Source organism: Leuresthes tenuis, unplaced genomic scaffold, assembly GCF_036924035.1.
Source record: "Leuresthes tenuis unplaced genomic scaffold, fLeuTen1.0.hap1 SCAF_21, whole genome shotgun sequence".
In the NCBI taxonomy this organism is placed as follows: domain Eukaryota; kingdom Metazoa; phylum Chordata; class Actinopteri; order Atheriniformes; family Atherinopsidae; genus Leuresthes; species Leuresthes tenuis.
The window spans coordinates 21,275,380-21,288,818 of NW_027325375.1; the positions used below are offsets into that span (position 1 = coordinate 21,275,380).

The 13,439-nt window shown below is 43.6% G+C and overlaps 1 protein-coding gene across 2 annotated transcripts in view; it reads right to left on the bottom strand.

Moving 5' to 3' along the window:
- The window catches only part of robo3 (roundabout, axon guidance receptor, homolog 3 (Drosophila)), an 83,708-nt gene that overhangs the window by 8,797 nt on the left and 61,472 nt on the right, over window positions 1-13,439 (bottom strand). For both annotated transcript variants that reach the window (XM_072374606.1, XM_072374605.1), the window contains exons 9-17: window positions 11,334-11,539; window positions 5,934-6,015; window positions 5,070-5,238; window positions 3,374-3,540; window positions 3,133-3,254; window positions 2,763-2,979; window positions 2,073-2,197; window positions 1,660-1,843; window positions 177-425 (exon numbers count right to left, since the gene is read on the bottom strand). In XM_072374606.1, coding sequence (XP_072230707.1) covers window positions 177-425; window positions 1,660-1,843; window positions 2,073-2,197; window positions 2,763-2,979; window positions 3,133-3,254; window positions 3,374-3,540; window positions 5,070-5,238; window positions 5,934-6,015; window positions 11,334-11,539 — 1,521 coding nt within the window. The remainder of the gene's footprint in view (window positions 1-176; window positions 426-1,659; window positions 1,844-2,072; window positions 2,198-2,762; window positions 2,980-3,132; window positions 3,255-3,373; window positions 3,541-5,069; window positions 5,239-5,933; window positions 6,016-11,333; window positions 11,540-13,439) is intronic.

Below are 13,439 nucleotides of genomic sequence, written 5' to 3' on the forward strand. Positions count from 1 at the left end.
AATATATTGAAATATGAAACGCCTCTGGGACCAATATTGACTCCAATTCCACAGATAATTTCCATGACTTTCATAAAGCATCCTCTCAGACAGCAGACACAGAGAGCCTCAGGTCAGCGATGATAATAATAATAATAATAATAACAATGTCAAATTTCCTAATCCTTCTTCCTGACCTGCTGGTGTGTAGGCGAAGGAGGCAGTGTAGTGGCTCAGCTCCTTCCTCTTCTTACGGCGGCAGTAGATCCAGACGCTGAAGCCCATGAGGATGACCCAGCAGGCACCGCCGATGCCCGCGATGAACGCCGGCTGCTTAACCACATCGGTGATCTGCTCAGCCAGACTCACGCTGCTCTCCTCGCCGCCGTCGCTGGTGCCACCGCCGCCTCCGCCGCCTGGCATGGAGGGCTGTTCAGCTGGCAGCTCTGGGGGAAGAAAAACAAGCGGAAGAGGAACAAAATAAGTCTTTGGCTTTTAGTTCTTCAGTTTCCTTTTCAGCAACATTTTCTGAAGGAGAACTTAAACGATCACACACATATATCAGGATTCCTCCTCTGGGAAAACTGTCTTTCCAAAAGTTCTTTAAACAAAACCAATTTAATAGCTATACGAATACTTTGCACCAGAAAAAAAAGACAATTTCAACAATGGTATTAGTCATGTGAGACAATGGATATCGGATGTTGGCTGCCTTTTGTTCCGTTCTCTGTCAAGATGATCCCACACTGCTTCAATAATGTTGAGGTCCGGGCTCTGGGGAGGATTCATCCCTCCATAAGACCTGTTGCCACTGATTTTCAGTCCACTTCTTGTGTCATTTGGCATAGCTCAGCCTTTTCTCCCTGTTTCCCTTCCTTAAGAATGGCTTCTTGACAGCCACCCTTCCATGGAGACCATTTCTGATGAGGCTTGGGCCAACAGTAGATGGATCAACTGAAGGTCCAGATGCATCTCTCAGGTCCTGTGTCAGGTCTTTTTCTCATTCCTTAAGGAAATCACTTTCAGATACTGTTCATCTGCTGTAGATAGTTTTTTAGGCCTGGCACTTCTTCATTTGTCCTCCTCTTGTCCAGTTTCCTCAAATGTTTTAAGGACACACTGCACACCGAGATATATCTTACTGGGAGTCACCTTGTGTCTGTCAAACTGTTATCTTTGGCATTTTTTCATAGATGCAACGAAAGAAATGGGAACAACTGATGAGTCTTAATGACTGCTAGAAACAAAGTTCCTTAAGATAAAATCTAAAATGTATTCTTTGTTAAGTTGTCTGTTATATGTAGAGACACTGGTTCAATCTTTGACTCTGATACCTACTTTATACATGAATAAGTTAGTGTAAGTGGCACTAGAAAGACAAACAAAATACAAATTTCTCCAAAAAGTGGCCTGGGTACAATCACCGGACTGAAAAAGAGTGAAAAAGCAGCAGATGTCCAAAGAAAAGAAAGCCTGGAGAAGTACCGCTTCAGACCACTTAAAAATATGAGAAGAAAGTCTGGCTGCTTGAAAGCAAAATATAAAGAAATGAGGGGTGGGCTCAAGACTTTTGCACGGTACACTAACTCAGTAACATGCAACTTTCTTGTAGAACAGTGTTGTTTTTTTCTAAATCTAGATGGCAAACCCCTCTTTTCCTCCAGCTCACTGTCTACTCACTGATAAGAACAGACACCGGGTGACTGCGAGCGCCGACGCCTGCGCTGGTCACCGCCGCCACCTCCACCTGGTAGAGCACGCCGGGCATCAGGCCTCTCAGCACCGTGGACAGCGTGTTGCCATCCACGGTCTTGTTAATGTTGTAACGTGTCTGGTTGTCATCACCGCTGCCTCTGCACCAAACCTGTTTGGAAACACGGAGTCGGCACTGAATTTGTTGCACGTCTTTTGGGTTTTTCTCTGCATTCACCCAGAAATAACAAATTATTTGGCTCCCCTCCTTGATACTTCAGCCTTTTTCATCCATCACAGTTACATCTGTCTGCATCATCAGCGTTTAGAACATGTTATGATCATGTTAACTACAGCTCAGGGGTCACAAATGTGGCTGGACTTGTGTGAGGTGCGTTTACCCTGTACTCCTGGATGATGCCATTTTGCATCTCGCTCGGCGGAGGCTCCCAGGAGACGCTGATACTGGAGGTGTTGCTTAGCTTCACCGTTGCCACTGTAACAGCTCTAGGTGGGGCACTGGGGACTGAGAGAGGTGGGGGAATAACACAAAAGTATTTTCATCAACATGCTGAGACTATACTGAGAATTGGGTGCCACGTGTACGAAAATAATCAAAAATAGTTCAGGGTTCAAAGTATAAAGACAAGGATGACATGCAAAGCATGAAAGTGAGTTGTAGCAGGACATGACAGTAAAAGTTGATGGTATTTCATTGCCAGACTATGCCACAAAGGCAGGTCAATCTAAGGTCCATGCTGATGGCAAGAACCATCTGCTCCACTGTTTTTCATCAAGAGTTTTCATCAAGCGCTTTAAACCCCAGGCTGTAAAAATCCCTGAGTGCGGTGGATGAACTTAATGAAAATAGGGATCAATATAATGAATTAAAAGTGCAGAGGATAAAAAAGGTTACTCCAAAATATAATAACATTGACTGAGATTCATATGATGTAATGCAGGCAAATGAAGAGCCACTTTCAAGGTCCTGCAGTGTCAAAGAGAACACTGCATGGTTTAATAAAAGCAGCCTTCTTTGAAGCTCTCTCTCTCTGATGCAGAAACATTTCACAAGGCTTCAGATATGTTACCTTCTTCCGCAGTTCGAACCAGCAAGGTGCGGCTGTCCTTGCCCTGGAATTCATCAAAATAGGGACGGATCTTTATCTCATACTCCGTCCCTTTGAGCAGGCTGGTGAGGAGGGTGCTGCGCTCCGAGGGGGAGTTGATGTCCTGGAGAAGCCAGTTTCCCCCACTGGGTCGGTAAAAGAGGCGGTAGCCCTGGATGAACTGAGACTGACGGTCAACCTGAAAAAAGGAGGGCAGCAGGTGGGTAAAATGAGAAAAAATAAGTGAGTGTAGAGATGGCGATGGAAATGGAAGAGAAGTTTCACACCTCTCAAACCTTAAATCATCCTTAAAGCTTCTTTCCTGAATAAAACAAGAATTTGAGCCACTCACCGTCCAGGACACTCGGATGGAGGATGCTGTTAGCGCGACAGGGTCTTGAAGCTGGACAGCCACTTCTCCCAGCTCCCTCTGCACTTGCCTGTGGTCCACTCCCTGACCTGTAGGGCTCACATCTGACGAAAAAACACACAATTTCATTCCTCCTTAGAGTGCAGTCGCCGAGGCATTAACGCAACACAGCGGAGGTGAGACGAGCGAGGCTTCATCTGGTGTGAGAGGAGAGCAGACCGACCTTGTGTTCTGACGGGCTCAGAGATGGGGCTCGGGTCACTCAAGCCGTAGGCGTTGACAGCTCGGACAATAAACAGGTAAACGGTGTTGGGAAGAAGGCCCGTGATTGTGTGTGTCTCCATCTTCACCATGTCGGCTACAGTCTGCCACGTGCTGCCTGCTGATTGGCTGTGATAGAAGACGATAGTTTATATTCTGAATATTCTAAATGTTACATTCATATTACTCGTCCATGATTTGAAAAATGCTGCTGTGATGATGGCATCTGATTTGCCGCGGCCACACGTAACAAGCCTCTGGGCTTTTTGGCTCCGCCTGCGGATCTCTTGTTACCGCATGAAGTTTCTTTGACATCGTGCAAACAAACAACCATCAGACCAGATAAGCCAAAGCAATGACATATGTTCCCTCTCCACATTCCCTCTAAAATCTCTCTGAAGTGACTTGCTGGAATTATACATGAAGCGCAGTACAAAGTACAGTACTTTGCTTCTAAATGCATTATATTAGGAGGCAGAATGAACAAGAAGATCTCACTTAAATACTGTGCAAGTGTTCATATTTAGCATCAGTGATAACATGCAAAAAGCCTGCGTGTTTCCTTTCATACTGTGTTCAGAAGTGCTTTGCAATGCTGATTCGCTCTGCAGCTACACAGTTAATCAATGCATGGGAAGATCTCCAGGCAATGGAGGGATCTATTTTTGGCTTGCAGGATTATTACTCATCCGATAAACAATAGGAGATTTGACCAAAGTTTTAATGCAGACGGGTCTGTGCTCCCTGAAAAATCTCCTCAAGACGTGTTCTCGGCCTTGCCGCAAATGCATTATGCCATCAGCCCTCCCGCTCCATTTCTGCCCAGTTACTCTGTTAATTTCACCTTCGTAGAGTTGGTTATTTTAGATTTTCTTGCGGTGAACTAGCGTCACAGCTGAACTGGAACAATTAGAAAAAGCTAAAGGACTCGTGAATGCTCATGTTGTTTGTGTGTCAGCGCAAGCTGTTCTGGGAACATGTGACGCTTCAGCGTTCACACAGTCACACGAGGACCAAATGAACGGTGTCTCACCAGGAAAATGATGTGATTTTGTGCATCGAATAAACATTACTTCGCACTGACACACAAACTTGCTGTTCTCCTGCAAACATACCTTAGCACCTAAGGGAAGGAAATTTTATTGCAAACATCCCTCCATCTGCTTTATAAATAATCAGCTTGCATTATTTTGAAAAATTCAGTCGTTACCATGGGCCACACTGGACATCTGGATCTTATTAAACTCTGCTGATGTTTGCCTCTCCATCCAGTTGGAAAGACATATTTTCTCTGCTTGTCTTCATCTGGAGGCTTCCCTCCATCCAGCTCAGCTAAATCTACCAAAGCCCTAATTAAAATTATTGATTAATTAAAGGTGGACTTCCTCGCAGCTGACACCACCGTAAGGTTTCTGCAGGGTTCCATTCAGGTTCAGATGAATGACACTTTACTCAGATTTTTTAAGATATAGTTCTAACGAACAAATGTTGTTTTTTTGGCTGTTTGAGTTTCGGCATCCTGAAATTAAACCATTTTTTTTTTATTCTGACATGACCATCGGCTCGACAGTAAAGGTCTCGAAACGCAAGCACGAGAACGCATCCATCGCGGCTCGATAACAAAAGGGAGCAAACAGCTGCAGAGGAGCAACGCTCACCTGAATGCCTCGATGATGTAGGAGGTGACGGCGGCTCCGCCCTCGTGTGCGTTCGGTTGCCAGGTCAAAGAGACGCTGTTCTTCGACACATCTGTGACTATGGGTTTGTGTGGTGGACCCGGCAGCTGGAAGGGCTCAGTGGCTTGAGCTACGGACGAGTCTGCACTCTCTGGGCGGTGAGGAAAGAGGAAGGGGGGGGGGAACACTTTTAGGTTCGACATCTGCCCTTTGGGTAACTGTTCGCTAATAATCCCTCTCATGTAGGCTGGACATTTGCATCAGGGTTTCTGCCCGATGACTTCCAAACGCCAAACATCACTCACATCAAACCACTAGAGCTCACATTCTAAACACTAAGAGCCAAATACCAGACATAAGTGTTACCACAGCAGCTTCTTGAGTTTGTATTCCTTCATTTGATGCTTCGATGCTGAAATATTTTACGTCCTAATCCCAAAAGGGTTGGTGCTGAAAAGAAAAATGGCCTCCCAAAGCAGTCCGACTGATAGTGGGCCTTGAGCTGCTGACAGTTTCTCACAGTTGCAGCTCCACTGTGTGCATTAGCATGCTTTCACCCTTTTTCAGATTCTTAATAGCTTGCACGAAGGTCCTGAGATTTATATGAGCAGTCCGCTCAGTTTAGGCCTCAGGACCAGCAGGGGTTAAGTGATCTCATTGGAATTAGCAGTTTGTTTAATTTGCAAGTTTTCCAGGAGTGAAAATCAAGATTACTGCTGTTACACAGTTCTTTGCAGCCATCTAGATGTTTGCTTTTTAAACATATTGAATATTCCTGTGTTTCTATTTGCCGCCTCTTTAGAAAGCTGCCATTTGCATGGATTTAAATCACAGGGAGATAATTACCTTTGACTGTAAGCACTCCACTCCAACTCGTCTCTCCGCTGGAGCTGGAAGCCAGGCAGGTGTAAACTCCAGAGTCCGTTTCCTGGCAACCGTAAAATGTGTACCATTACTTTGGCGTCTGTGTGTGTGTGTGAGAGCGTGATACTATGTTAATGCATCCATTACAAGTTATTGAGACTAAATGTCATATCTCTCAAAGCAGAATGTTTGTGCTCAGAATGCTGAACGGGGGGAGGGGGTTGGTGGATGAAGAGCTAGCAGAGCGGAGAGCTGTTAACAAAGCAAAGCCAACGCAGGTGACTTCACCTCCACATCCATTTCGCATTAAAGTAAATGTAGCTTTTTTTTTTTCCCCCATCAGCTTGTAGTTTCCACCAGTGTCAACATGTTTAGCTAAACCGGCTGTTTAAAACGTGGATCCGCAACTCGATGAAGAGCCTTCATCAATTGTTTCTCTGTTCTGTTGCTTCTGTTTTGTCTGATTCCAGAATCATGTTTGGTTCATGGAAGAAACCTCTCAGTTATGCAGCCATGGAACCCACAGATCTCATCTTGTAAGTGTCTTCATGTAAGGAAAACTTTGTTATTGTTGACAATAAAGGCCCATTTAGTCATGCATGGACAGATACAATAACAGGATGAAAATGTTTGTCTTGATGGGTGAGTTGTAAAGCCACATTAGCCAGCTTTGTGATGCAGTAAATAACTTTGCACATCAACGATTAATATTATTCATTTATCTAACTCAATGGTCAGCCCTCAACAAACCAGCTGTACTAATCAGCTGTTTGTACTTTGGATACTAATTGTAGTCTTTTGAATTCTGCCATAAATGACATATTCTCAGCAGTCCTATTTGAAGTCAAAGCTAAAGTCAAGCTGGTGGCTTTTATGTTCATCGTCTGATTCCAACACAGCAGAGGAGGAGAGCAGGAGGAAGGATCAAAGAACAGAATTTTAATGACCAGCGAGAGGTCTAGAAATTTCTGAGGCTCCATTTTTTTTTTTTTTTTTCCTGCTCAACATCTACTTAGCATTCTGGACAGGCCATGAGCAGACGTAATTAAGAGGTGTGTGATAAATGTGCTTCGGTGTGCGTGTGTGTGTGCGCATGTGAATACCGGCTATTAAATTTTTGGGGAGGCAAGCCAAAAGCTAGACGGCCTGTGAAATTGCTTACAACGGAGGGAGATGTTGGGGGTCTCTACGCTGGGGAAATCTCTCTGCGTGACATAGAGGTAGCGACAATTCACAGGAGCAGGGCCTCTGAACATGTTTCTGTTGGATTATTCTGTTGCTTCTAGCTTTTTTCCATTCATTTTTCTATCTTTAAGTAAAACATTCACAGTTTGAAATCGAAATCCTCCCTAAAAACTTGAAGAATGATGATGTTCAGAGGCAATAAATGGGCATATAAGTAGCCGGTCAAATGAATTGGCACTACGAAGGATGAATTGTCCCTTTCATTTTTGCACGCAGACGCACGCAAGCGTGTGGGAACTTTGCTGTATACTGCCGACTGAAATGGTAGGTGGTAGCTGAAATGGAAAATCCGGGAATCGGACAAGTTGAGCAAATTAAACAGAGCTATGTTACATCCCTCACTTTCAAAATGTTACGCAATGCAGTGTCGTCCCGCTGGGAGATGCATTAGCAAGTAAGACACTCACTCACTTTCATCTCTGGTTAATTACATTCCAACAGGAATGCTGTGCAAAATGATAGTAAAAGTACATACAGCACTACCACTTTAAAGGCCTGCAGTCCCTCTTATATCCTTAAAACATTTGTGGAGAATTTCTGTGCGCCATAGAAGGCAGAAGTGAGTTAAAACAGGAGGAGGAATAGAAAAAGATGGTGAATATTCAGAAAGATGAATGGTGCAAATGTTTTGAAAGCCTGAAGGCTGAATTTACAGCGCTTGGTGTGGGCAAAGCACTGTTTGCAGTTAATGATAATGCAACAAATACCGACCTTCTGGTGTGTCCTGTGTGACATTTTAATTAGTTTTTTCTTTAAACTGTTTTGCTGCGATACGCTTCGCTCTTCTGTAATTCATCGGTTTACAAGCAGACCCACAATTCCAATGCAAACAATAACTTCACTTATTCACTTCTTCTGTGTATCCAGCCCATTTTCCTCCCATTGAAAACCTGATACATTATGCAGGACGTGTGGCCAGCAGAACATATCATGACTAATGACTCTCTGATCGCAGCACACAAGCTCAGCCATTCTCCACTCCCGCAGCAGAGGATCGGCTCATCAGTAACGCTGACAGAGGAATTACTCAGGACTAAATGGGTTGTCAGAGTGTCCTGCAGGACGCGGGACAGGTGACTCTCCTTCCCGTACAACATCCCTCGCTGCTCCTCCTCTTTCGCTGTAGGTCCTGATCTTGACGTGACCTGTGGGCTGGATGATGGTGCGTCTGTCTGAGACGGGGGAAAAAGATCCCCAGATGGTACCGTGTGACTCTATGTGGAGGGCGGGGGGAGATAAACAGCCGGGACACCTGACTATTAATCAAGGACAGCAGCTCTGGGCACTGTACGAAACAGATTGCTGGGAAACGGTAGAGGCAACAGGAAAATAGAAAGGAAGAAGTGGAGGGGGCACAAGAACTTTATTCACTTATTCTTTGATAACGAAACATTTGGGATATTTCTGCACCACGATTTCTAGAAATAATTTATCAGCTATGCAGTTTTTAAGCTTTTTTTGAAGAGTAATGTGAACTCTAATGTCTTTTCTTTACCCACCTCTTTTTGACATCCGACCAGCTTTTGGTTGGATGCAGAAAGGAAATCTGATTACCTGCAGTAACACACGTATACTCGGATCTAAAGTCAACATGTGAACTCGATTTCCTGCTTTTAACCTGATCGCTGCCTGTTAATCTGTTTAGTTTTTTTTCCCCATGTAATCCTTCTCACCCTCCTCGGGCTTTGTTTGGCTTTCTGTCTCTTTTTTTTTTTCTTTATAACCTTGGATCAATTGTCCCCCATCCTTTACCCATTGCCCATATCAACCGTTTAACAGCCCCACACACACATACTCTTCCCGTCTGTCCAGGGCATCTTGGCACCAGAATGAGGGTGAGCAATAGTGAGTGTCTGGCAAAGATCCCGGAGTAATGGCATCTCCTCATTGCCAGGGTGCAAGGAACAAACAGACCATCTGTCCCACTCCTGGGGCCCAGATGAAATCGACTTATTTATACTGATTATTCCAGGGTTAAATGCTTTGTGAATACTGATTTCATTGTTTTCTGTCTTTTGTAGTGAATGGTTTTCATGCTCCCTTTTGATTATGATCACATTTATGACTGATGCCTTTTGTCGATGTGAAATTTGGAAAACTAGTTCACAATTACCATTTGGCATCAGCCAATGGGAGGTAATACTAAAGAGTTCACTGCGTATGAAGTTTCATTTTAATATATTTCCATAATTTGGCAACTGAAAGTCAGCATACTGTAATAACCTCTTTTAAAGAGGTACCTCGGGACAAACTGTGATGGCTGTTTAATGACAGACTGCATCCATTTACCCAGTCTACATATGTTTTGCAGAACAGGACGATGCTTAGGACTGTGTGACTAATGGTAATGTGCAGGGTGTGCCAGAGCTGTGCCTTGTCCCCTGTTCTGTTCTTAGTCCTCTTGAAAAATGTGCTGGAGTGTACCCAGATCAATGACCTCGACACGGCATCTTTATTTTTGCAGACCATGTGATCCTGCCGGTCTCATCAAGCTGTGTGCTTCCACAGTTTGTAGCAAAGTGGGAAGCAAGTGGGATGAGGATCCTGCTGCCACTCCATGTGAAGAAGTTAAGGGACGAGACATTGTTTCAAACGAGCGTAGACATTAACAGGAGATCGATAGACAGACTGGAGTTATGACCAAAGTGATGTGGCAAGACATAATAAAGTACCTGCCCTGTAATGGGAAGCTCTCATTTTACCAGTCAATATAGGTTCCTATTGAGTTTCCTCCTTGGGGCCGGCTAACTTTACAGTGCAGAGTAAGGAGCTCAGACGTGAGGCATGAAGTTCCCAGTTCCCAACCTTTTTGTTGTATTCCTGCCATCAAATTCAAGTTGAGCTAATGTTTTTCACATAACAGTAAAATGTCTCACTTTCGCTGTCTTTCAGCGAGTAGTTTGGTGGTTTAATCCCCGGTGTGTCCACATGTCGAAGTGCTCTTGGGCAAGAAACTGAATCTCCACCATTCCCCTGATGTGTTTATCGATTGCATAGAAAAAGCACTTCATACTGCACCTTGAGTGCAGATATATGATAAGAAGTTGTGTCTGAGTGAATGAAAAACGCATGTAAAGCACTTTGTAGAGGCAAGATAAAAATGTGCTTCATAAGCGTTGAACATTTTATCGTTTACCATTCCAGCTGCCTGTTACCTTCATTTCAACAGAAATACTGGGCCTTCAGTCTTTGTTTTAGTGATGGACTCCAGTACTTCCTAACGACAGTGACAACAAAGGGTCTGAAACATCATTTTAAATGAAACCAACAAATTCTACAAGAAATGTTCTTCTTCTGAAATCTAACACCATAAATACCATTTGTTTTCATGATCCAGATCAAATCACAGTCCACAGATAACTTCAGCATGAAACATGACAGCTTCAGAGGCGTTCCAAAGCCTGAGCACTTCCAAGATAGTGCACTCAGCCGTCAAGTCACTGCCTTTCATTATCACATGACACGAAGGCAGCATAAAATGTACTATAGGCTTCTGACTCCCAGCTATTTTTGCTTCACTCCTCTCCTCTCACTCAGACTCACGCTTCTACATCTCCTCTGTCTCTCTCGCGCTCACTCGTTCAGTCCTCGCTTGCACTGATGTATCGAGGATTTAATTACAAGTCTCAGCGATCGTTAATCATTGAGAACCCACAATCAATTAATGCACGAGACTCTTTGAGCCTCGTCGGAGCTGCGGTGACCTCAGGTGCTGCTTCGTACCCGGGAGGGAATTGTAGACAGAATGGATTTCATTAGTGCAGAGTCAGATGGCACTAACGACCACTAATGGCCTCGCACGCTCATTATCATGGTGATCACACCTCACCATACACCACCTCTCGTAACAACTCATCATTTGAATCAACCGTAAAATTGTCCTCTGTTTAAGTGCTTCTTACTTTCCTGGTAATTAGAACTGTTGTTTTATCATGTGGAACTCGTTTATCTTATGTAAACTGGATCCTGTATGATGCGTAAACAGAGAGGACGCAGTTCCGAAAAGTTCAGGTCAAAGTGTGGCGCGAGGGATGAGACTGAGAGGTAGTAACAAAGATAGACTGAAGGTTATCGCAGAAAGGTTGCGCATTCAGGGAAAATAGAATTGACCGAAGAGGAAGACTTTTGTTCTCTCACCTGGATGTTGCTGATTTGAAAGGTGCCATTTTCCATCAAGCTAATTCGGCCATCATTTCCCAGGATCCTCTGGCCATCTTTCTCCCACTGGATGCTGGGAATGGGGTTGCCCATGACGTGGCAGTGTAGCTGAGCTGTGGAACCAGGAGCTAGTGTGTGATTGGCTGGTCCCTGGCGGATGATGGGAGGGACCCGGTCTGAAGGTGCTGCAGGGACAGAGATTAGTGAGATGACCATGGGGTTAGAAAAAGGTCAAAGTCTACTTTTCCTGTGTAATAGAATACATATTCCAATACACAACAGGCCTCATTATATTTTAGGACAATAACAACAGGCAGTTAAGCAAGTTGTCCATTAACTGCAAGACGATCCCCTCCCTCAACGTGTCGAAGACCCCTTGAGTAAGACACTGATCCTCAAGTTGCCCCTGATGGCAGTCGGGCAGCTTGCATGGTAGCTGCAAGTGTTGTGTGAGTGTGAACTGGACACATAGAGTCCAGCTCAGGTTAAGTTTTTAGGTTTTTAGTTAAACGTGGAGATACATAACACAGGTGAGTAGTAAATGTGAAGCCACATTCATCATGGACTAATAGTCACTAGGCATCATTAACAGCTTTAAATTTATCATGTAGACAAAAAGCGTAACGCATAAAGTAGTCCACAGATGTTGCTCATCAGGTTTCCAGTTCAAGTTATCTGTTGTGAGTTACTTTCTCAAATAGGTATTTTGTAATTGTTACCATTTCACTGTATCAACCTGTTCCTTTTGTAGCCACAAAACAAACAAAAAAATAATGAAAGAGAGTCTGTGTCTCTTCTGCTCAGCAGGCAGCCAGTCCATCAGCCAGCGAGATGGCAGACAGGAGGGGGGGGGGCTATGCTGTGAAAGTTTTCACATTACTTTGAATTTGTGGGAGAAATGGACAAAAGCCGTCAGGGTGAAATGCAGACTGGGTGATTAAAAACTGTCTATCACCAGGGAAGAGCTCTACTTCAGATTTGAAGAGGCACTTTTCAGGGTAAGCAAACAACAACAGCAAACTTTCAGCTCTGCAAACACTGCCAATTTGATGGAAGGCAATGAACACGTTGCTGTTTATGTGGTTAAGAGGATGCTACATACAACTATAGAGTCTTCATCTTTCTGCGAGTTCATTAATAAGATCCTTACAACTTGTCAAGCTATACACATTATAAAACCAAGTGTGTGAGGCCTTTTCAGTTGTACTCAAAACCATTAAGAAGGTGCAGAAAGGGGATATTAACAATTCCCAAGCCCACTTATAGATACTGTAGGTCCTGGAAGAATCACTGTGCATGTTTCAGATTCCCCCACTCGATAGGCTGACCATCATGTTGTGCATCACCTTAAACAGCTAATCATTTTAATAAGTAGCTTTCTTATCAAAATGAAGACTAACACTTTGAGTTGAAACATTCGGAGTAAAGATATTTTTGTTCTCCAAATGTTAGACTTTTTCACTTCCATTTTGGAAGCACAATTAGAAAATTGATTAGAATCAGTATAGATAAGACAAGCTGGAAGGGAAATAAGAATCAGAGTAAACAATGTTCAAACAATTCCCAGCCCTACTTACAAGAAACCTGGTTGCAGCTTTAGGGGCTTAGAAAACCCTGATTTCCTCAGATAAGTTGTTGTAACTAGGGAAATCAGATTCATCGTGATCAGCTTCTCATATCTACAGCAAAGAGATGTGTCAAAGTAATACAAGGGTATTTACCTCGAGAAGACCAGGAAGTTATTACAGCCTGTAAATAATGATTATTATCAACATAGCCAGAACATAAATCATAACTCATCTTCTATTTGCTTCAGTTTCGTTCACTGTGACAGGTGTGACAGCGAACGTTATTACTTATAGATGAAAATGCATGACTGATCATCGGGGTCCATCTTTGTTGGGTGCCATCGTCAACAGAGTGCCGTCATCCACCTGCAGGACGTATTTCAACAACATCTTTCCCATTTCCAGTAGGGCATACACTATTTTTTGGAAGTGAGCATGTTAAATGTTTCATTGCTTGAACTAATAAGTAGGTTACAGGTCTCTTCATTTAAAAAAAAAAAATAATAATAATAATATA